The sequence below is a fragment of the Astatotilapia calliptera genome, chromosome 10, assembly GCF_900246225.1.
Source record: "Astatotilapia calliptera chromosome 10, fAstCal1.2, whole genome shotgun sequence".
In the NCBI taxonomy this organism is placed as follows: Eukaryota; Metazoa; Chordata; class Actinopteri; order Cichliformes; family Cichlidae; genus Astatotilapia; species Astatotilapia calliptera.
The window spans coordinates 19,082,048-19,107,142 of record NC_039311.1 but is presented as its reverse complement, the minus strand read 5'-3'; the positions used below and the strand labels follow the sequence as shown (position 1 = coordinate 19,107,142).

At 40.2% G+C, this 25,095-nt stretch overlaps 1 protein-coding gene across 1 annotated transcript; it reads right to left on the bottom strand.

Moving 5' to 3' along the window:
- Positions 1–1,765: 1,765 nt before the first annotated feature.
- unc119a2 (unc-119 lipid binding chaperone a2) lies at positions 1,766–24,348 on the bottom strand. Its single transcript, XM_026182452.1, has 5 exons — positions 23,012–24,348; positions 6,554–6,667; positions 5,820–5,919; positions 5,557–5,729; positions 1,766–3,728 (listed from the first exon to the last, which is right to left on the bottom strand). Exons 1-5 carry the CDS (start codon positions 23,280–23,282, stop codon positions 3,616–3,618), a joined length of 771 nt encoding a protein of 256 aa, XP_026038237.1. The 5' UTR covers positions 23,283–24,348; the 3' UTR covers positions 1,766–3,615.
- Positions 24,349–25,095: the final 747 nt, after the last annotated feature.

Sequence of the window (25,095 nt, the reverse complement as noted above, 5' to 3'; positions counted from 1 at the left end):
ACAGTGAAGTATACTGTCTTGTTGGTATATGTATGATTTCTATACATTTTACATCAGATAAAAACTTTGGTTTTAAGATTCAGATAATTATTTATTATAAGCTAGACATTTTAAATGAGAATAAGAAATAAAAGTATTTCTTTCTGCCCCCCTCTCCCTGTTAATGCCCTACCTGGCCCCCTGGCAAAACTTTGCTAGATCCACCCCTGCACAGTTACCAGCTGTCAGCTACATAAAAAAGGATCCTGGTGTTATTTGTCTCTCAGAAACAGTTCATAGCTTCCCTTCAACTCATTCATGTCACCTAAAAGGTAAACCTGTTTCTCCATCACCTGTTCAGCTCTGATGATCCAGTAAGGACATCTCCTGGTTTCATCTTCATGTTTCCCTCTCACCACATATCCAAACCGACATCATAACCAGCAGCTTTACAGCTGTGGCTCCAGCAAACATCAGCTGATACTAGGAAGTAATATTAAATAAATTCTAACAACAGCTGATCAAGCTTAAACGTGCTGCTGTTGTTTAGTGCGACATCCTTTTTCTGGCGCAAAGTGGGCGATAAACAAACAAGAGAAATAGAACTTGCGTCAGAAAAGCCGATCAGCTGATCATTGATCAGTTTCATGATTGAAGTCGCAACAGGAGAGAGAGGCGAGAGAATGAGAGAAGAAGAGGCAGGTGACAGCGTAAAGACACAGAATAAATCCAGCTTTTTTCATTCTAGCTGAAGTACGGGACAAACTGTTCCTTTTCACCTCAACACAAAACGTGTAATATTTTCTCTGAATACGGGACTATTCCATTTTTTTACGGGACGGTTGGCAACTCTACTAACTAACCTTATGAATAAAATAAAGTTCACTATCAGTAACATCATAGCACCCACCCAGCTGTATAGAAACCCCGTCATGCTAGCTAATACGCAGTACAAGTTATTTAAACTGACTGTAAAAAGTTAGTACAACGAAAATAAACTTCACCTAAACTTGGTTTATATCTGACCCCGCCTCGGGTCTCCTCTCCTCCTGCCTCCCCTCTCCCTCATCCACCCGCTGGCCTCTGTGGAAGCTCTGCCATAGCCACCAATCTACCACTTTCATTGTTTATACCATTACAAAAAAACCCCATTGGGCCATAAAAACGAAAAATCGCTATGGTCATGCCATCAGTTAACCCTTCGTGTGCCAGCTGTGGCACGCGTGCCCAGGGTTGCCAACCCCTGCTGTAGTATATTAATAAGTGAGCTTTATAGGGTCTGGTAGGCTAATCCTTACATTTTAAATGGAGCCAGGCTCTGTTTCCCTCTGTTTCTAATCTCTAAGCTAACTGTATCCTATATTCACCTTAACACTAAACAGAAGGATTAATTAAAGCAAATAGGATTTTTAAAAGCTTTCCCTTTGAAAGATTCACTCCAAGAAAGCGCACAAATAAATGGCAGGAAGGTGACTGTGCCCAGTCATTACAGATGAAAACGTTGGTTGGTTGGGTAACAGAGATAAGAGGCTGCGAACAGGATGTACCGGTCGCAGAGGTTAGTGTCCATGTTCTCTCCTTGTTTTTTGTTTTATACAAGAGAATGTGAAAAAATGAAGATGTTGAGGCAGAACATCCCAGCAGAGAAATGTGTACTTTCCAAACTGAACAAGATTTGTGATCCACTTCTATTCTGTAGAAATAAAGCACTACTTCAACAAAGTGTCACCTTCATTTACTCAACAGATAGACAGGCACACCCACACAAATAGCAGCCAAGACAGTGATATTTCAAAATCTTTTATTTTTACTTTTTTCAGTCACACCAACATTTGTATTGTCAAAAACTTCCCGAGTTCAAAATAATTTGCACGAGTCACAGTCATATATAAATCTGTTCTACATATCTGTATTACATTTTTGTTTAAAATAACATTCATGTTAATTGGCTTAATCTCTGATTAAGTCAAATCTGAGTCCCCTCCTGTTCATTTCACAACTATTATAAATGTTTCATACTTTGTCTGTTGTGCAGGATGAAATCAACAAAGCAGTGCCAGTTTGAATCAATCCATGTCCACAATTTCCTCTGTTAATCTGAACACCCAGCAGGTACATTTGAGTAACTTTGATTCAGCTGGCCTGTTATTCATAGATTTGTGAGTGTTTGCAAATACGATGCAGTATCTGTCTAAATTAACTGCATTTTAAATTTAGACTCATTAAAATCATCAGTCACATAAACTAATATCAATCTCTAGTGCATCAAATTAGAGTGTGTGATGAGGGAAAGAAATGCAGGAAACTATGTGGTTGCTCTTGAGTCTCAGCACAAACAGACAAAAAGCACAGTGAGCATATTACAGTATGGAGCAATCCTGTGTTCGGATCACCATACTCGGGTCCAAATCGCTGGAATGTCTCTGAATGAAAACAATTTGACAGAAAATAAGATATTACAGGGAAAAAAAACTGAGAAAGAGAAAATATCCGCATCACACAAGACATGACGAGAACGACTGCAGGAAGAAACAACAGAATGGAAGAGATTTAAGGGTGACCTGTTCTTTAAGTAACTGCTGCTACATTCCTTATCCTTTCTTTTTTTGCAGAACATTTCAGGGTGAACATGAACATTTGCTAACCCATGTTTTCCTTTTCGTCTCTTTTGAAACTTCTGAAACACATAATTTGCACCTCTCTAAAGTTTTCTTTATCACTTAAACAACGAAACATGGGGCTGGAAGTACAGTTGAATTTTCACAGATGACAAAGTACATTTCATATCAGCTCAGCTTGTCTTTGTAAGTTTCCTGATTGTTGTAAAATGTTGTGCTTTGAGCAGATATAATAAACACAAGTCCTACTAAAACTAAAAGGAATAAAGGGACAGGGGGAGGGAATTATAAATACAAAATAACTACTTACTGCCTACTTTGTAGAATATGCACTAAACGGGTTTGGAAATCTATTTGAACTTTGCCAACCAGATGTTCATGTTATTGACATTTAAATCAATCATGCATCAAACTTATACACACAGACGATCATACAAAAGACACTAAAAGCAAGGGTAGACACACGCACATACAAACACACACACGCATACAAAACACACAGACTCACTGAATCTGAGAACAGATTTCCAAAAGACTGTTTTTAAGTCCTAAAAACACGTTTTCAGACGCGTTTCTAAACCCTAAAATGTAAATAATTTCTACCAATAATTAAAGATTTTTTTCTTTTTTCACTTCATGACGTGGCTAGAGAGCAAAAACCATTTGATAATTCCTAAAAAGTTGCTTACTTGCAAGTTTATCATGTTACAAACACACTTTGTTACAGCGACGCCACACTGAGCTCTGTGCATCAGTGTGTGTGTGTGTTTCCTGTTAGGCTTTGATAAACCCAGATGTGCTTACACACACACACACACACTCTCACAGATTATAAGTGTCACATCTGTGTGGGCCTTTTCTTGACGGCATCCTCTCTGAAGGAAAAACAAAGAGGGAGAGGAAGAGATACAGGGAGAGGGACTGCAGGATCAACAGGACGTTAACCCCACACGTGTATTTTGATCGTCCCTCGGGTTTAGTCCATAACTCCGCTTGCTCTCCTGTTAGCGTGCCACCTCTACGTCCCGCCATTGTACGAGTAGTCTGCCTTGTTGTGCATCACCAACTTATTGTCCACAAAGTAGAAGCTGTCCGACTGTGTCTCATACGGGTGCAGGATCATCTCTCTGACTGCAAGCAGACAGAAAACATTGCAGCTTTTAGAAGACCGGCTCCTAATCTACTCTGGTCAGATCAGAACAGAAAATAATTTTAAAAAGTAAAAGCAACACCTTCATTGGGCCTATTATGCAACTGAATTGCTAAAAATTTTATAAAGTAGGTAGTTTTAAGAGAAAAAAAGTGTAAACCCAATGAGATGCATAGCTGTCATTCTAAAATGATTGAAAGAAGTAAACATAATGTGACTTTAATACATAAATAACTGGTAAATATGTATTCAAGACACACTGAGTTCACTTAATTCACTTGTTTGACTGACAAATATGCCCTGTAGTAAATTCACTATGTTGCTTACATTAAAACTGTGTCATTTACTTAGTTTATATGTCATTACAATACACGATAGGCTAAAGTATTTTTGAATGTTTTCTCCCCACCCAACTTAAGCTGACAATTAAATATCTGAGTAGCTACTCGATAAAGCTTCCTGAGCACCGAAGCTGTCAGGTACTTCCTGATTCTCAGGAAGCTTTGGTGGCTTCTTCTCTATTGCCACCATGAGGTTGCCAGTTGTAGTTTTGAGCAGGGCTGGACTGGTAATCTGGCATACCAGGCACTGGCCGACAGACCAGCGCACTGGCCAATGCCTGGTATTGCAGATTACAGCATTTTGTCCCACTCTTCTTTAGTTCATTGAGGTTTGAAGTCATTTGTTTTTTCACAGCTCTCTTAAAGTCCCACCACAGCATTTCTATGATTTTGATGTCTGGACTTTGACTGGGACTTTTTCCATCACTCTATTGTAAAGTTTCTGCTGTGCTCTGGATCGTTGTTCTGTTGCATGACCCAGTTTTTGCCAAGCTTCAGCTACCAGACAGATGGCCTCACATTTAAGTTAAGAGTACTTTGGTACAAACCCTTTATTGAACAAGATTTATGGACTTGTTTTGTAAAAAAATAAATAAATAAAAAAAACCCAACCCAAAATTGGGTCTGTGGCTCAAATTGGTTGAGGAGTATGGATTTTTTTGCCCATGTTCAGACAGCAGTGCCTCGTAAAAGCCTTGTGCTACCGTGAAAGAGTCTGAGATGCTGCTCTTGGGTTCTCTGTAGTTTATCTAAGCATTGCACCTTGTGGTAAATATGCTGGGACGTCCACGCCTGGGAAGATTAGCAAGTCCCTTGAATGTTTTCCGCATGTAAATATACTTTCTCACTTCTGAATGATGGACTTCAGATGATGACTTGGAAATGACCTTAAAACTCTTTCCCAGACTGATGAGTAGCAACAACTTTTTCTCAGATATTATTGCTGATTTCCTCCTTGGCATTGCGCAAACACACACCTGATTGCCCCAAACCTGCAAACTGTCAAAACCTCTGCTTTTATAGAAGTGCTAATACTTGCAGTTCATCAGTTATTCAAGTGCATTTTTTTAAAAGCACTTGGCTTCTCCTTGCCCTATTAATCCTCGTGGAACTTCTTACTTGATTAAGACCTGCTAAGGACCAGATGATTTTCTATGATATATATATAAAGCCTTAAAAGTTCAGTTTAATTTATATAGTGCCAAATGACAACAATAGTTGTCTCAAGGTGATTTATATTGTAAGGTAAAGATGCTGGAATAATAGAAAGAAACTAGAGAAAACCCCAACAATCATATGACTCCCTTTGAGCAAATGCTTTGGCAACAGTGGGATGGAAAAACTCCCTTTTAACAGGAAGAAACCTCCAGTAACCCCAGGCTCAGGGAGGTTCAGAAAGAAGGTAAACAGCATGTGTGCATGCTGTTTGTTCCACAAGACCTATATTCTAGTGGGTGCACAGACTTACTGATGTCTTCAGACAGAGGTGGGAACTCGTAGATGTGTTCACAGGTGTTCTTGCTGCTGGGCATGCAGAAGCCAAACTCAAAGTCAAAACTCTTGAGCAACTTCTCTCTGAAATAGTGCCTCTCAATCATCCTGAAATTCTCTATCGGTCTGTCTCCGACTGTGAACTCAACACTGGAAGGAAAAACATACACAGATAAGGTTCATTCTTTCCTTTGTTAACTGTGTCCTTGTCAATAAAGATTCACACACATTCTCACTTACGTGGCTCCAACTTGCCGCAGTCGGAGAAACGCAGGGGTGAACTGGTAACGGACGAATCGGCCGGCATTTGGGTCAATATCCCTCTTCTCACTTCCTTTATCTGAAGTGAAGACCAGTTTGCATGGAGCAGATTAAAGTACAAGATAAACCTTCGTAGATGGAAGCCTAATAGAAATGGCAGATTTATATTGTGCTGGATGGCACCAAGTAGGAAAAATGTATTTATTTGGTGAAGAAAAAGGACAGATTTGCTTTCCTAACGCATCTTATAATTTTTGTTGTCTTCCTTCAATTTGAGCCCTACTTTTGTAGCTTAGTTCCTCTAAAAGGATGGGCTGTGGTTGACTCTGTTTTTAGAGGTAAATAGACCAAATCACTACTCAAACTACAGAAAGTACAAAACACATTATCAACCCCTCCTGCAACGCTCTCACTTTGAAATCTCCTAATGTAAAGAATATTTATTATATATATTATTGTATTTAACAACAACTATAACGTAATGTCTCCCGTGAGCTGCTGATTGGAAGCTGGTGAATAAACAATATCGATTTCTATTTGATTAATTAGCTCACAACAGTCATATTCAAAGGGATTATAGAGCTGTAGCTACAATATAGTGTATTCCAAACAATTTCTTAAATATTTATGTAGTGTTTGAAACTCATACGCTTTACAGCATTTCATGATGGAAATTTCTCTTTTTTTTAATAAATAGTTGACAGAAGACTGACCTGTAGACGGGGGTTTGGTGATTTCGAACAGCACTGTGCCGGTCTCCATATCTCTGATCTTGAACCTGGTGAAGTCGATGTTGTAAATGTTCTCCTCTGGGCTACACAAATAATCTGAGAGGGGGGGAGAAGGGAGGTAAAATAGTTATAGATTAGACACAAAAATGAGAGTTTGCAGGAAGTTTACTCCCTACTAAATACATCTTAAGGAAATAAGTATGTCTGGGTATTGAAAATCAATACCTTTTGAGACTCAGCAAGCAGAGAGTATTAAAAATTCACAAGTAGCAATGGAAGGGGAGGACAGATTGTGTGTTTCCTCATCTTATTTAGGAGTAAAAGGTTATTTTAATCAACCTGAAACCTCCAAGGCAGTAAAACAAAATCAGTGTAGAAGTGCAAAAAAAGCAGTCTGCTGGTCTTCACAGGTCAAGTTGAGTTTGTCTCTAAAACCACAGAGAACTTTAGAACAGAGAAAAGGGTGTTTGCTGCCTGGTACAAAACCGCTTCCGTCTCATTTTCAACTTTCCAATTAAGGTTAAGCAGTAAGCAACATGACTGCTGACTGACACAAGAGGCTGTGGCTGGTAAATGTTTGTTAGGCGTCACGTCCACTGTTTGTGATGTGCCTTTTGGAGAATTGGTGCATAACTGTAAACACTAAACATTTAGTCTTTTAATAATAACTAGGACTCCCACAGTCAGCCAGGTGTAATCTCAAGTGTTTTATTAGAGCCATTTCTCCATGAATACACAACTGAAAGGGATCATTTACAAGAGCTCGGTTTCTACTTATTAGCAACTGACTAATGTCTTAAAAAACTATCTTGCATTGTTGGCACAAATCCTGATGAAAAACTGTTAGAGGAGCCACTTCCTCACAATTGCAATTGCAGGCAAACACCCACAAGCACCCAGTAAGAAAGAGAAGTGAGTTATTTTTATTCCCTTAATCCTTCCTGCCCTTACCAGGCAGTGTCAGTGCTTATTAGACTTCCCCAGCAGAGCAGACACTTCCTGCTTCCTGGCTGATCTGATACCACGGGAAGGCGAAACTGTAACATCTACCTATCGGCTGCATGTATGATGAGGGGAATTTTTTTAATGGATGGGTCATTGAAGGCCCGAGGAGCCAAAACAGAAACCCAGAGTTAGAGCAGGGCGATATGGCCAAAAATATTTATCACGATATATATTTGAAAATTTGCGATAACGATATAACTGACGATATATTTGATGCGAGACAAAATACAACTCCACAACATTAATAGCGCAAAAAGACAACCTTCCATTTATTTTCACTTAAACAAGAAGCTGGTTTTTATGTACATTAAAGCTTTATAAAAATGTAACAGTGCAAATGCAAATTCCTTGCTGAAAGTTTAACCAAAAGGCATTTCCAGTAGAAATGGGCTGACATATCCTGAGCATAACCATGTATAATATCCACTGAAGTTAAAAAGAGGTGCTTTGCAACTAGAGATGGCACGATACCACTTTTTTATGTCCGATACCGATACCGATATCATAAATTTGGATATCTGCCGATACCGATATGAATCCGATATAGTGTTTTTTAATCAACAAAACTGTTTTTTAAAATATCTTGCTGCATTTTGCAAGTCTACAAGTTCATACTCAAGTTTAAAACAACAACTACACTAAAGCTATTCTGTTATACCTGTATACAAAAAAAATATTTCATAGTTCAGCAATACTGATCAATCTAATAAACTTAGACCTACACCATCCTCCCTATTCTGGTATTTTAAAGAGTACTTAGCGTAAATATTAAGCAACCTAACTAATAGGGTTCCAACTCCCAGCAGCAACAAAAATAAATAAATAAAAAATAGGGAACCACCCCTCACGCGCCACCTCATGATGCTTAATCGACGTAATCAACCTTAATTTGATGCAGTGTGAAAAAAAAATGCACAGAAATCAATTATTTTTCAAGAAATATTAAATAGATTCAACATCTTTCTTCAACAAAATTGCAGACTGCACAGATGGTACCTTCCCAAAGGAAAAAGTACTATAGCTTACTAGGGTATATATATTAGACTTAATAGTCACTATATACAGTAATTGACTTCTATTCATTTTGCATCAAATTAAAACTTTGGGTGTCAGATAATTATTTATTAAAAGCTCGACATTTTAAATGAGAATAAGAAAGAAAAGTATGTCTTTGTGCCCCCTTTTCCCTGTTCATGCCCTATCGGCCCCCCTGGCTAAACTTTGCAAGATCCGCCCCTGCACAGTTACCAGCCGTCAGCTACGTAGAAAAAGATCCTGGAGTAGAAAGTAATATTAAATAAATTCTAACAACAGCTTATCAAGCTTAAACGTTCTGCTGTTGTTCAGCCGCTGGTTTGCTCTTTCTGGTGCAAAGTGGACCAAAAACAAACAAGAGAGACGTACTCGCGACAGAAAAGCCGATCAGCTGATCAGTTTCACGATTGAAGTAGCAGCCGGAGAGCAAGAGGCAGTCGCTTGTTAAGCTTAACGCAGGAATGCTTTACAAACATTCAGAGATGGACTTACACACTTGCTTTACTTCTCTCGGGGATAACTTTGTCGGAGATGAAATGCCAGGTTGCTAGCGAAGCTCCACATGCTATCCAGACCACGACAGGTCCCGCATGCCACAGCCACTGCTCCGACGTGCTAACGTTCTGAGGTGAGTTACAGCGTGTTGCAAGTTTTGTGAGGTGCTTTCGTGATATTTAATGGATCGGATTACATTTTTTTTTTTTCTCCGATATCCGATCCAGTAATTTAGGTCAGTATCGGACCGATACCGATACATAATATCGGATCGGTCCATCTCTATTTGCAACATTAAACTGCAGTGTGCAGTACGTATTTTTTGGACCATAAGGTGCACGGGATTATAAGGCACATTAAGCGAAACAAAGCAGTCAGATAAATCAAACTTTATTAAACTCATTCTTCTTGCTTCCTCCACTTCTGTACCATTGATTCATTAATGTTGAATTCTCTGGCAGCTGCTCTATTCCCATGTTGTTGCAGTATACTAATGACTAACCTCGTATTGTGGATGGATTATCTCAGTTGTTCTCCTGACAGAAGTTTGGTCCGTTTACAGCATCCTGCCATGCGATTGCATTTGTCTCTAACTATCAGGAACTTTAACGTTAACTTTTATAAGTGGAAAAGTGTTAGTGTTTGTCCTCCAGCTTCACTGTTTATGTTATGCTAACATAGCTGTGTCGCTAGCGATCACGTAGCACATCATTATATACCAGCTAGCCCAACTTCAGTAACCCTACAAACGTCACTGCTGTTTAGTTTCCTGTCTTCATTTATGTTGGAAGTGATAGCAGAGCTGTACGTTTGAATTTTTTTCAGAAATCTTTCAGTCAGAACATGCAATATCATGCTTAGGTAACTAGTGAAACTAGCGAGCTAACTTCCGCTAGCTTCCTGCTAACTTCTAACTCCGTTAAATGTAATACATTTTGTTTTCATGGATGCCTGGAAGTTAAACTTTATAGTTACACCTGGTAAAGCAGCAATGCTGATTGTTTTATTAAAGATGAAAGAATTGAGACAGTTTTTAACTCTCAGTGATGCTGCAGTGTTGTTTGACCTGAAGCATACGGAGTTTAGGACCCAAATTACTCCCAGATTTAAGAGCATCTTAGTCCGACAAATACGACAATAACAACGGCCGCTTGCATGTTCTGCAAAAAAATGTGCTTTGTCGTGTATCTGACGGACAAACACCAAACCAGTTCCACATCACTGAAGTTGCACCATTTTTACAAACCAATTCTGGTTCATCTGTTTCACTCAACAACCGGCCATGTGCATATGAAAACAAAGGCACTGCGTATGCGCGTTTTACTCCCATTCTATCGCGATATTTCATTTTCCTATCGTTGCCTAACATTATACCGGTATTACCGTGAACGGTATAATATGGCCCAGCCCTACCCAGAGTCACACAGCAAGTTTAAAAGATGTCACAGTGTTTGCCTTGTTTGATCTTAACAGATCGGCACTTGTCGCTGTATGTTCTGCAGTTTCTCTTGATGGGCATGCTATTTTCACACGCACACATACACACACACACAAACATGCACACATACTCATCTGCTGTGTCAGCTGACGATAAGCCAACCACATCTGCCTGCTCAAATCTGCAGTGAAACACTGGGGACACTGCTGCTGCCTCGGGGATGATTAATCGCTGAAGAGGCAGCTCTGACTGACCAATCAGCCCACCAGCTGTTCTTCATAACACACTGACAGCTAGAAATGCCGGATATCTCCAACACCAAATAACACATCTGAGGTCAGTGTGCTTCCACTCAAAGTTTAGGCAGTATGAGTTGAATTCAATTAAATTCTATTCAATTTAAATAGCATCAAATCACAACAACAGTCGCCTCAAGGCGCCTTATATTGTAATGTAGACCCTACAATAATACATTCAGAGAAAAACCCAACAATCCTGACCCCTTATGAACGAGCACTTTGGCGACAGCGGGAAGGAAAAACTCCCTTTTAACAGGAAGAAACCTCTGGCAAAACCAGGCTCAGGGAGGGGCGGCCATCTTCTGCGACCGGTTGGGGTGAGAGGAGGAAGACATGGACAATAGAATAGCAGGACCACAGCTACATAGCCTGCTGTAAGCTGCAGAAATCAGGTGGTATTTTTGACTAATAACTCCTTGCTTGAGGTGGCTGTAGGACAGTAGTTCTAAGTCACAAACAGCAGATAGACTCAGTGCGCCTGTTTCCCACCAACATGGTGCCTCCGAGCAGCAGGGCCGGCTCACTGTCAGCGGACACCAGAGTTGTGCCTAAACTCTGGTTTCCACACAACCAGAGCTATGTTTAAACCAAACATACCAAAAAGCATTTCTTTAAACAGAAACAATGGCGCACTGAATGCTGCTTCATGTTACACAGATGTTACACCTGTGGTAGGTGAGTCACTGTGTGTATTGTCTTATAATGCTAATTCCGAGCATAACTTCGGTAATGCTTCTGACACGCCCACTGAATGAGCAACAACCTACAAAAAAAACAAACAGTTGTTGGACATTGTTTTCAGGTCTGAAGGTCTTTCAAAGTTTTTCTTTAGACATTGGCTGCTTTCTCAATCATTTTTTGTCCAGTCCTTGCACCTGACCATTTCTAGAAGAATGCAGTTTTGTGTTGTTTTATAGGCCACTTCACACCGACCTATGAATCATTTAAGCATAAAAAAAGCACCTAACTCAAAGGATGAAGCAGTGTTCTGTCTGCAAAACGGGCAATTTAGCTCACAGCCAAATTGATGCCTTTATTTGCTCCCATTTCTGTAGCCAAAGATAACAATTTGACGACATAAAACGTAGTTATCAGATGAAAACTTGGCATGTTTCAGAGGCCGTGTGTCCTCATAAAAATGAGGAAACTGGACAAGTGGAGGACAACAGAAGCAGAGACAGTGACAGGTGATACCAAACACGCTGCCAATGCATTAAAATCTTACCTTATATAATGTCTTTCAATGTATCTTTGCACGTTTTAATAAATCGTTGGACCTATTTCCCATTTTCCTATCCAGCTGTAGTGTAAAAAAACACAAAAATGAAGAGTGAAAGAAAATAGATTTCGAACTGACGTTTAACAAGTTGCCCCACATAAAAGAATCGAGTAGGAAATAATCAACCAAAAATAACCTACATATTTACTAGTAGCTTAGTAGTAGTTCACCAGTGTGACTTCATGGTGAATGTACCTGGTTTAACGTGTTGGCCTGGAGCAGTCAGGATGAGAACTTTACTGAGCAGGAGCCCGAGAGTCTGTTTATTTCAACGTTAATCCCAAATGGAGGATTATTCACAATGCACCCCCGTGTGTTATTCCTCATGTTTATGTATGAAGCATCCCCCAAAGAAGAGCCTCACCCCCAAGTCGCAGCATGTTGTCAACTGCATTTACTGCATGCGGTGAGCGCGCCTGACAGAGTTGACGTTATTCACTGTGACACTGTGATGCCTTTGCTACTCTGTCAGTCTGAATGCTGAGGTCGGCTCTTCTAAACACATCAACTCTGCATACCCGGCTTCATTTAGTACCACACAACACCTGACCATCCAAACCGCCTCAACACACAGACATGAAACAGTCACACTAGCATAAACATTCCCAGCAACCACATAATTTTATTTAATAACATGCAATATTTGTGCCTGCAAGGTGTGGGATTTTTATTAGCAGATCTGCATTTGTGTGTCTGTGTGTGTGCTGCACACATGTATAATGTAGTCTGTTGTGCCACAGCTGGTGTTGTCCTTGTCCTTTTGCTAACCTACTGCTAATAGTTACCTTTGAGCCTCCTAATTAAGTCCCATGAGGACAATGAGGCTGAAAGCAAGACAATGGATTTGTTGTGTGAGACTGTCTGTGGCTCAGTGTCCTTTCACAAGTGTACGATCTCACTTTGCCTTAAACACACACAGACACCAACACACACAGAGCCATCTGAGGTTAACTTGCTCCCAGAAAGAAACGAAGCTGCCAGCAGACTTCAGTTTTTCACTGCCAGCTCTTCTTCTGGGCTGTGAACACCTCCAGACAGAGCATGTCCCAAGCTTTTAGAGTTTGTGCGTATGTGCGTTTGTGCGACTGATCAAATTTAAGTGAATTCAAAGCGTGAAGTGAAGTGGTCACCGCAGTCAACACTGAATTATGGTACGTGCTGAAGATGACAAAAACCTTAACCATTGAGTGCTCGCTCTGCTGCTGGGAACAGGAAACTCATCTGAAAACCACTTCTCAAACTTAAATGTCAGCTGCTTTTAACAAAATCCTCAAGTAGCTTCTCACTTCACGTCCTTCACAAAACAAAAGTTTGCTGATCAGAGCGTTCAGTGCCTTATTCCCACTTCTTATAGGTGCATCTTATTCGTGCACATGAATGATGCCTCGTGCTGATATTAAAGTATGTCCTCATGTTATTTTACAGCTTCGCTGCACACATGAATACTAGAAAAGATACACACAGTGAACAGGCTCTGTTTGGATGATGAAGTATTTCCTTTCATTTGTTCACCAGCCCACATTTTAGGAATCGTGGGTTTAAAGGGGATCTATCAACTTCATTTTCAGATCTATCTTTTTATTCTTGGACTCTTGTAGAAAAACTTTGTATGGAACAATGCTCATTGATCATATACTGCCCTTCAGTTCAACCCAATCCATACCAAGCCATTAAGCTAATTTTCTTCTCTCTTCAGGCCAACTTTGCTCTGATTGGATACCACTTCAGAATCAGAATCAGAATCAGAATGGGGTTTATTGCCAAATGTTGAGCAGGTTTACAACATTAGGAAATTGCTGCAAATATACTTGCAAATATTAAGTTTGACCAGCAGGTGGGTGGGGCTTTCATGTTCACATATTAAGGATATTTGCTCTCCAATATTAAAGAGAACAAATTAGAGCATTTAGAGCAGTCTGAAGCCTCAGACTCAAGAAAAAGAAAAAAGGCTGTAGAGGAAGAGCTGAGCTGTGATTTTCACCCACTTGCAGGGTTAGCTAACATAAAGGAAATGCTAACTCAGTCTTTGGTCCGAGGAGTCTGAAGTGGCACTCTGGATTTGAAACAATTTACTGGAATGATTTGTCAAAAATATGCATGTGTCAAAATGTTATCTACTATTTGAGTTACATCAAATTACTGTAAACAGTTTATCTTTTTCTTTTTCTTAATTTACTGGCCAAAATACTTCTAATGTCCCTCCCTCCAAAATTCAACCTGTGTTAAGGCATGGTAAGGTTAACATTTACCAGGCCACCTGCCCTACAGGTAAACATGAAAAGACACCAAAACCAGAGAGAGAAAAAAGCAAGCAGGGGGTGGAAACAACTGCATCAGAGAGCAGCAACAGATCCAAGAAAGAGTTGGCCCTCAGGGAGTGAGGAAACCTCACACCCCCAGAGAGTTTTCCATTAAATATCCTCACAGGTGGGCCCGGTTGTGCCAGAAAGGTTTAATGATGGATAAAGGAAAAATGCAATAATTTAAAGCAGCATCTTCATAAAAACAAAATAAATAAACCGAGTCTGTGACGCTGCTACTCTTTCAAAAGAGGAGGTAAATATCTTAATAAAAGCCTTTAAAGCTACACACACACACACACACACACACACACACACACACACACACACACACACACACACACACACACACACACACACACACACACAGAAAAAGATGCCTTCTACAGTAAACCAGAAAAGTGCTCCAAATTTAACTTAAGGTGATTTCAGATATCTGTCCTCCTGAACATTCCCTGCAGAGATCAGCAGCTCCGAGTCGGACTGGGTCAGGTTCACAGTTCAACACATACTGCGCCATGTGGCCCAATTACACCAAAATAAACAGTTCTGAGCTTGTTTTAGCTGTTCACCCAGTTAACACTGGGACAGAACAAATTTAAGGAACCTTCCAGTATCAGTGGCACATAAAAAGGCTCATAAACACAACAGCTGAACCTAATAATGGTATCTAGTTCAGCGTGTCCCTCTTTAGATGCTGATGGATCGCTCCAGTTTATGTTTTTTCTTTACCCTTGCTCATTAAACAGCACTTAAACAGCACCGTTAAACTGAAATACCTTTTCCTGTAAATGACAGCAAAAAATGTCACAACAAAAAAACTGACAAATTTAAAAACTTAGGCAATAGATAATGATTTCAATGATTGATCAACAAAACGAAAAAGAAGAAGAAGCTCAAAGAGCATGCAAACAGGCCTGTTTAATGTGTCATTGTTGGTCATGTGACAAATGTCATATCATCTCTCAGAGAACGAGTGTTGAGAAATTGTGCAACAGCTGAAGGGGGGGAAGACTTTCTCATCATGTGTTGCTGCTTGTTTCACTGACAGACCACAGAGGCCACATAAAAAAACATGAAGAGGAAAAACCTTTAAACTTGTGGCTGACCTGACCTAAAAGTAAGACTCTGAACCAGAACCAGCCTGAACTTTAAATACTGCATGAACAGAGATGCATTCGTTGTCTGCACAGTGCATCTGCACAGCAATGATTATTAGATCAAAATAGTCAAAAACTAACTGCTTACTTTCTTCCTTTTTTGGGTGACATGCTAGATATAAATATTCGAAAAGCTACATTTTATTTGTCTTTAAAGTTTTACATTTTATAAAAGAAATTTTTTTCTTAAAAAGCTTTTGCCATAAAAAATATCGGGCATCATCCTGCACTTAGAGTACATAATAATACATGTGAATGCCAAAGAAAATGACAGCAACCTCTTTGTATTCTAGTGAGCAGCAATCTGCCGGTTACGTAGGTGGGATGAGGAAGGCACTTAAGCCCAACTCAGCTCACATGGACTAATCCGGTTTAGTTACTCGTATGAAGGCAAATCCAACTAATCATTAGAGAGAGGGGGCAGGGCTGAAACTGTGTGTGTGTGAGAGAGAGAGATTGGGGTGACAAAGCAGGTGTGCTGTAAGGACAGTGAAGAGAAAGGCAGGAAGAGACGAGTGGCTAAAGAGACTGCAGATGTTGAATGACCAGAACCTGCAATGTGATGATAAAAGATGTGAAGCTAGAGGAAGAAGATGTGCTAAAGTGACATGTCATCATTACTCAGTCTGAGGGACAGAGGTTATTGGAAATGTGTAAAGTATGTCTACAGTACTGTGTGATGAGCAGATGAGCAGTATCTCTAAGTTACTTACTTTAAAAAAATAAGAAAACCTCCAGTAAAGAATTGACACAGGACCTGAGAGATACATCTGGCCCCTCAGCTGATCCTCTACTGTTCACCCTCATCAGAAAATAGTCTCAGCTGAAGGATGTCTGTCAAGAAGCCATTCTTAATGGAGGGAAACAGGGAGAAAAGGCTGAGGTTTGCCATTACACAAGAACTGGACCTAAAATCAGTATAAACAGGTCTGATGGAGGTATGAATCCAAATGTGAAATTTTTATTCCTTACATAATGTGCACATTTATCATCATTAGTATGTATGGAGGATATCAAGAGAGAGCTACAACATTGAGTGTCTCCAGACTGTAAAACACACTGGAGGCTCCGCCATGGTTTGGGACTGCAGTTTAGCCAGTGGTGTTGGGGATCTTGTCAAAATCAATGAAAAAATACCATCAAATTTTCATCCACCAGGCATCTGGAAAACACGTGACTGGCAACAGCTTTATTTTTCAGCACGACAATGACTAGAAACACACTGCTGGTGCAGTAAAAGCATGTCTGGATAGACAAACACACAGTGGAACACTATCAGTCATGGATTGGTCTCCCCAGAGCCCAGATATCAGCAATATTGAAGCAGAGAAGAAGCAAAGAAGAGCTCTGAATGTCCTTCAAGAGGCCTGGAGAACTATTACTGAAGACTACTTAATGAAATAAAAGGAAAAACCCACTAAGAGTTCAGGCTGTGTTAAAGAATTAAGGTGGTCATAGCTGTCATATTCAATTGTACAACCTCGGCACTTATTTCCCATTTTATTATACTAAATAAAATGCATTTTATATATGTAGTATTTACAAAAACATTGTACTACATTGTAGTAAACATAAGTGAGCCATGTTGTTCATATCTTACAACCTTGATAACAGTGTGATTAAAGATATTTAAACATAATCTGGTCTTCCCAGGGACGGTAGATGTAAACGAGATTAATTTTGCTAAAAGTCTGTAAAAAGTTCATTTAACTTTATAGTACGGAAGATTTAACTGCATCCCACCTGCACCGATGCACTGTTAAAATAGTACAAACCAAAAGACTAAGGTGGGTTGTTTATGCTCTGACTGTTTAACAGAGCTTGTGGGTTATAAAAACGTTTAATCAAATCATACCTCGGTCACACCTCACAGGTCACAGGTCGGTTCACACGGTCATATTTCTGTGACTGCTTCTGTCAAATGTCAGTGCAGTCAGTCCTCTTAAGATAGTCAGGAAGTTATACTTATTAAACCACTTTAGTGCTATCGATGAGTATGAATGAACATCACAGCAGAGAGCTGACCAATGGCTCAATGGCTCCAAGTTGTCTGTAGAAACCCTAACACTACATTCAACCCATCATCCACTCATCCTCTAGGAAGGACTGTATCCTACAGTTTGACTAACTCAAGTCATTTGACATTGGCAGTCTTTATTTTGTGTTGGAGAGACACTCAAACGAAAACCTGCAGCAAGTGGGGAAGTGGTTCACATGCTGCAATTCCACTTCACTGAGTTTGGAGTGCAGAAAACGTCAGATCGTTACTGGCTGCAGAATTGAAGGTCATCCAGAGGATGAGACAGCGACCAATGCTCCAGAACTATCGCTCTGGTTTCTGTGAAAAAGTTCCTGTCATATTCAATTTTGGCAGAGACAAAGTTCATAAAATTGTATTATTTAATCTTTCAGTTAAAAAAATTAAATCCATGTCATTTTCTTCTACTCATTCAGTTCAAGGTCATAGTTGGGCTTGAGCCTATCCCCAGCTGTCACTGGGCAAGACTCAGGATACACCCTGGGCAGGTTGCCAAACTATTGCAGGCTAACACAGAGAGACAGATAACCATTTGCATTATTGGTCAATTTAGAACCCCCAGATAACCTAACATGCACGCCTTTGGACTGGGGTAGGAAGCTGAAGCCCCAGCAGAACGTAGCGAGCATGCAAACGTCACCCAAGCCAGTCACTGGAATCAAACCCAGGACCTGCTTGTTGTGAGGATATGTTGCTAACCACCCCCCCACTATGCCACCCTTAAAAAGAACTCATGTGTACATAAGCCCCAACATGCACAAAGACTTGAAATCCAGCCACAGGCGTTTAAATTCTTTTTATGATTTATTAGGAAATAGATGAGTAGTTATTAACCACAATGATGCACTATAAGCTGTCCAAATCACCCAATCTTTCCTATGCAGATCACTTTCTTAATTAGCTGTTTGATCAGAACAAGCTTCTTATTTTGTTTGTCCATCAGACCAAAATCATCAAATGCTCAATTTACCATAATATGATAAAGTCAAGCAGCAAAATCATCCCATCTGAGAAGCTGGAAACAGAACGTTAGAAGCAGCACAATAGACTGTTTTCTTACTAGAGTTATGATTCTAGTCCTGTAGAGTCATTAAAAATATATTCTTGTGGTTGTTATCAAAAAAACTGGGGGGCAGAAAAGCCTTTGAGGAAGTTCACAAAGACTCCAAGCAGCACCTGAGCATTTGCTAACCCCCTTTAATAACATGTGTATGAGCATTAAATCCACTCTGTAAAATATCAATAAATATAGAGGAGGTTGGGTGTGGAGAGCTGAGGTAACGGATGCTGTTTACAGGAGTATAATCATCGGAGTAACAATGGTGTCAGTGTTTTAATGCCTGTGCTATTGAGCTGCCCAAATGTGAAACAGCTGATGCCAATCAGCTAAAACAAGCTTATCCGCACTGAACTAATGCTCTGCACGGTCACACTGCCACTGCTAAACTCAAAGCAAATACTCACTCCAGTCGGCATGACTGGTTTATGTTGTTTAGTATCATCCATGTCATCTAATAATCAAAAAGAAATTAAAATAAGTGAAGACATTTCTGCAGCTATTTAGGAAGTTTTTCCACTACATTGTTTGCACTCACCAAACTGAAGCAGTCCATAAACTTAAAACTCAAAGTTTAATACTTTTGTAACAGCCAAAACAATTAGTGTGAAGTTTCAATAATTGTATCAACAAACACTTAATTATGTTGGAAAAATACAGCAGATATACCTCAGGCCTCTCAGGGTTCTTATCTATATCAAATATGGTGGTTGTCTAGCAACCAAAGTTTATGCACCTTCAACACCAGTGTCTTTTTAATTTCACAATAGTAACAACTTCTTTATATACACAAAACTTTCAATGCGCGTGACGTATTTGACATAACTGTATCGCCTAGCAACCACATAATAACATTAGCCTGTTAATATGTGGTTGTACTTGTAGCATTAATGCACCTATAACACATTACAAAAGCACAATTTTAATTTAACTTTCTTTATGTGTGACACTATCTGTGTTGCCTGGCAACCACAGACATGGCATGGGTGTGTACTAGATTTAATAAACTGTAACATTATGCAGTTGCTGCTTCTGTGTAATAACAACTCGCTGCCTTTCTTTGTGACTTTGGGTTCTGGGTTACTTTGATAAACTGTTTTTTTGTATGCAGTGTCGTCACAGAAGTGCCAAAAACTGCAGTTTCTCCAATGGCCACTTGAGGCCTTAAAAGCAAGTCAGTCCTCATAGACACCTAGGTTAAACTGCCCCACCTACAGCAATAACGTGTTCACATTTATAGCAATTTGTCCCCATTCATAACAACTACATATTGGTGATACATCTACATGTATCACCAACATGTACCAACAAGATGAAATAAAGTGTGTTAAAACTGTTGCTGCACTTTTAAGAGAAACATCTTTACATTACAATATCCTGGTGTGAAGTGTGGCCAATCTAAGATGCATGTGCTTCAGTTTCAGTGAGTTTATTTCTAATTTGAATAAGTCTTTTTGTGCATTACACCCAGTAACTTTCTGGATCTTGATTGCTGGCATTGCACAGTAATTTAGCATGTCACCCTCTCATGAAAAGCCTCCCTCTAAAAAACTAAGAAGGAGGCTAAATGTTAACATTAAAGTGTTGAAATACAGAGACCAGAAATGTATGTTGGTGGCTGCAACATTTTATTAACTTCTTATTAAGTTCCAATAAGAAGTTTCATCACTTAATAACTGACAATTTAAGGAATGTATATTCTCTCTCCCTTTTTTTTACACTGCAAAAATAATAATTAAGAAATACAGCATTTTGATTCCCAATGATATACAAAGAAATGCAGCAAATCCTCTCATATAAGAAGCTGGGAAAGAGAATACTGGGCAGTTTTTCAGTATGTTTGCTGCAAAATGATGTGTTTTTTCAATTGTTTTCAGAGCTAAACAAAACAACAGAAATAGCAGTTAGCTGCTTCCCCATGAGACACAAAACACAATCACAATGTCAGCAGGGGGGCCTTTCTTACCGCTCTGAGGCTCCATGCTGACTCGACGGATTAAGTTTAGGACTCGGTTAAGAACAAAATCAGGATCAAATCAGTCAACTGGGTAGAAAGCCCGTTCTGTCTATGCAAATCCCAATCAGTCTCAGCAGCTTGCTTTGATTATGAATGGAGGGCAAAACGATTAGTGACATCTTTACGCTGCAAAAAAAAAAGCTACAAACTGAAGTTTCCCCTCGTGGGATGTCAGAGCTCCAAACAGGTTCAAACCACTCAATAACAACAAGAACAACAAAAACCTCTTTAACTCAAGACTGTTGTTAAATCTGGCTTGCCACTTAGAGAGGGACTCAATTTCAGCCACTAACAATCTGCAGCAGCAGAAAAAAATAGTGACAAGTCACAAAACAACAGAAGGGCCTCGGTGGCTCTGACATCTCAGGAGAGCACAGGATGTCTCCTGCTTGGTTTGACCACCAAAAACGAGGCCAAGCAAGCGTGAGTGTACGCATATCCAATTCAGTCCGTACAATCCATCACCTACACTGTTTAACATGGGAGAGGGGGCGAGGAGAGCAAGGAGGAAGTGTGTGGGAGAACAGAGATGATGCACGCTCCACTGGCTGTAACCAAGGGGAGATGCTTCTCGTTGCTGTAGTGACTCAAGCGTGTATCCACGTTGCTGTGGTGATTCACACATGCCTCCTCTTGCCTCCAGCTATGACGCTGCGAGATAGGAAAGTGAGTTTCCAAGACCATAACGGGGTCCGGCGTGGGAGTCAGAATCATTATGGTGCTCGCCTACGTGTCCCTGTGCAGCAACACATCACACACTCACTTATGGGATCACAGACTTGCCGATTAAAAACACAAAGATGCGCACACGTGTTCTCGATGAAGTCAAAACAAAGCTGAAATTACCCTAGTGTGTGTCTAATAATAGACTGCATAATGGACAATTAGAGAAACTACTAGAGTTTTCGATGGCTGTGAGCAAGATGAGCCAAAGGATGTTCCCAAAGCTCAGTAAGCTGTGATTATATTGGATTGGACAAGCAAAGACCCATTCATCATTACAGCTTTATCGTCCTCTGTTAATCTCATGCGAAACAAGAAAATAAGGAAAAGTAAAGCAGGGAATGAAGACAGGTGGAGGTTCCTCCGCTGTAGGAATATTTTTGAGAGAAGTGGAATGACAAGCGCTCACTGTATTGCTTGTGGCATCTCACGGGTGCATGTGAAATGAAAGCTTTCAGAGAAATAGAGAAGAACTGAACATGCAGAGGTGAGCCTAAAAATCCCCATGCAAGTTTCAAAATAGCAGTGAAAACATCCCACAGAGCATTTGCATGTTATCACACTCAGTATGTAATGCAAGTATGTTGTGTAAGTGAGGTATTACACTGGCCTTCAAATAGTCAAACGTCCCGCTGCCACCTGTTAGCTAACTAATAATAAATGTAGGAGTTCTTGTGAACATAAGAGCTTCCTGCCTGCTTCTCGGATGTTTAGAGGTGTGACATAATTAAAAAAAAACAGATGCATTAAGTAATAGGCTAATGTCATAAGCAGATTTCTCATCAGAAGGTTATGAAAAGGAACAAGCACATGAGTTTAAAAGTACCTAAAGAGACAGTAGGCGAATGTGACTACAGAGAGTCGATCATGATGTTTCCTGCATTTATAAACTGGCTTCAGCTTAAACAGCAAAATACTCCCTTCACACACTCATTACAGTGCTAGCAATAGGGATAGCTTATTATAACAAGTGTATTTATATAGTTTTCATACTTCTTTTTAAGCTTGTTTGTTATAGCATATTCACATTTTGCAACTTGTACACTGGCATGGGATATTTTTTCTTTGCCTCCTGTTTTATTTACATGTTTACTGAAGCAGAGGAACCACACAGACTGCTTTGAATGATGACCCCTGGGTCACCCAAACGTCTCCAGCTAAGACGCCCTGCTTAATTTAACAGAGATTAAAATGCAGAGTGGGTCGTCCAGTCTTTCTTTTGATCCCGGTTCAACATCTTCACTTGCACGCTGTCTGCATGCACCACATCATTCACCCACCTCCACTGCTTAACCTCCACATTACAGTGGTGGGCTTGCACCTCCACAGGTCGCAGGACTGAGATGCCATCAGAGAGAGCTGAATGCTCCTCTGCGCACAAATTGTCAAAAAACGTACACCAGCAGCTCAGTGGAGAGTGGAACTCCAGTGACGCTTTATCAATAACGCTTATTCAATAGGGCCTGTATGGATTACATAAATAAGGGGACACGATAATGACGTGATGCATGACTCATACAAGAGCACCTTTGTCCCCCTTTTCCCACTCACCTACCAACACAAGCAGCAGCAGCAGCAGCAGCACTGAACTTACTCTCTGTGATCTTCTGCAAGCCAAGAACATCCTCCGGAGTGATCACAGTGCTGGCGAGCAGTTGCTCCTCGGTGGTCACCGGGACCCCCACGTCGGTCGAGTTGCAGCCTTTCTTCACTTTCATCGCCGCCGTCTGCTTGGGGCTGCCGTTACTGGTGCTGTCTGTGCCGCTGTCGGTGCCTCCGGCGTCTCTGGCTGGATTACTACCGGCGGGCTTCTTAGCGCTTGATGGGTCCTGGCTGTTGCCTCTGCTGGTGCAAGAATAGCTCATTCTCCGCTCCTCCTCCCCCCTCTCCTAACCCAGGGCTTCCAAGATAGCTACAAAACAGTTGCCTCCCTCCTCTCCCTCCCTCACCGAAAGATGCAGAGTTGCTGCCTGTTATCCGGTGCTTAATTCAAATCCGCTTCGTCTTTCCCACAGCCTGTCTCTGCAGACGGAGTGTCGTGTGCGAAATGTGCCCCGGCTGTCTTCCTGCTCCAGCGCAATACGTGCGGAGAGCGAGCTGTCCTCCACAGCGTCAAACGCAGTTTGTGTTCTGTCAAGTGAAGCTGGACGTTTGTGGGAAAATCTGCTGGGTTTGAAATTAAAAGAGGCGGCAGATGGCTGTTGCCGTTGACGAGGTGGAGGAGGAGGGGAGAGAGAGCGTCTCAGTGGCGCAGAGACCGGCTGGTGCTTCTGCGCACAGTCTGCGCTACAACCGAGTTTTGCGCGCGGCAATCAGCGCGACAAACAGCTGATTGATATAAAACGTCTCCGATATTTGCAGCTAGTGAGGTGATTATTTGTTGATGGCGCAGGGGAGATATTAACCGAACAGCAGGCCTGTGTTTGACTGCTGCTTTGCAGGAAATGGCTAATTGCCAGAGTAACTAATTTGCCTCAATATTCACCAAAAATAACAATTTTTTTTTTTTTATCAATTTCTGGAGTCCAATGCATTATTGTTTTTATTTTTTGCTTTCATGCCGCTTGTAATTAAAGTACGCCAATTAAGAACAAACCTTTCCATATTATGCTCTCACACTTTTTTAACCATTATTTGCAGCAGAAACACGCTAGCTGTTAACTTTTCAATGCAGATTTTTGATTCCCAAATAAATTAAAACCAACAGCCGAAGTAACCGCCAAATATATAATCTGTGAAACTTATCTCTCATGAATGATATGGCGTCATTTTGACCCACAAACAACACTACCCTTACAAAGAAGAAGGTGCAATCATTTTGTGGCGAAGTAGGTTTCATATATATCATTTTTTTTTATCCTGCTAGAAATCTCTTTTTTAAAGAGTGATCAGGACAAGAAGGCAGCAGAAACTGCAACAAATATAGTTCTATAAATATATTTTAAGTGGCCAGGAAGGACTGGGCTGATTAAAATGTAGGTACAATAATGCAGTTTTAAAGATGGAGTTTGATTGACTTTTCTTTAAAAAGGAAAGAAATCAAAGAATCCCAGCCTACATCAACAAATTCAAGTATTTGGGTACTGCTGTGAGTAGTGATGAAAGATCGTTGCATGAAATCAAGATCAGGTTGCAATAGCATCCTGGTAAAACGGAGTTTTTCCTTCACACTGTCGCCAAGTGCTTGCTTACTTTTTTTGCTTTCTCATCTTATTGTTGGGGTTTTCTCTGTATAATTGTAGAGTATTTACCTTAATATATAGAACACCTTAAAGTGAATACTGTTGTGATTTGGTGCTATATACAGGGAGTGCAGAATTATTAGGCAAGTTGTATTTTTGAGGAATAATTTTATTATTGAACAACAACCATGTTCTCAATGAACCCAAAAAACTCATTAATATCAAAGCTGAATGTTTTTGGAAGTAGTTTTTAGTTTGTTTTTAGTTTTAGCTGTTTTAGGGGGATATCTGCGTGTGCAGGTGACTATTACTGTCCATAATTATTAGGCAACTTAACAAAAAACAAATATATACCCATTTCAATTATTTATTTTTACCAGTGAAACCAATATAACATCTCCACATTCACAAATATACATCTCTGACATTCAAAAACAAAACAAAAACAAATCAGCGACCAATATAGCCACCTTTCTTTGCAAGGACACTCAAAAGC

Excerpts from the sequence above, each read along its gene's own strand:
- unc119a2 (XM_026182452.1), bottom strand. The coding sequence starts at position 23,282 with ATGAGCTATTCTTGCACCAGCAGAGGCAACAGCCAGGACCCATCAAGC. Across the intron at positions 6,668-23,011 it reads CTTGCAGAAGATCACAGAGA|ATTATTTGTGTAGCCCAGAG; the intron begins GTAAGTTCAGTG and ends CCCCCCTCTCAG. Across the intron at positions 5,920-6,553 it reads CACCAAACCCCCGTCTACAG|ATAAAGGAAGTGAGAAGAGG; the intron begins GTCAGTCTTCTG and ends TCTTCACTTCAG.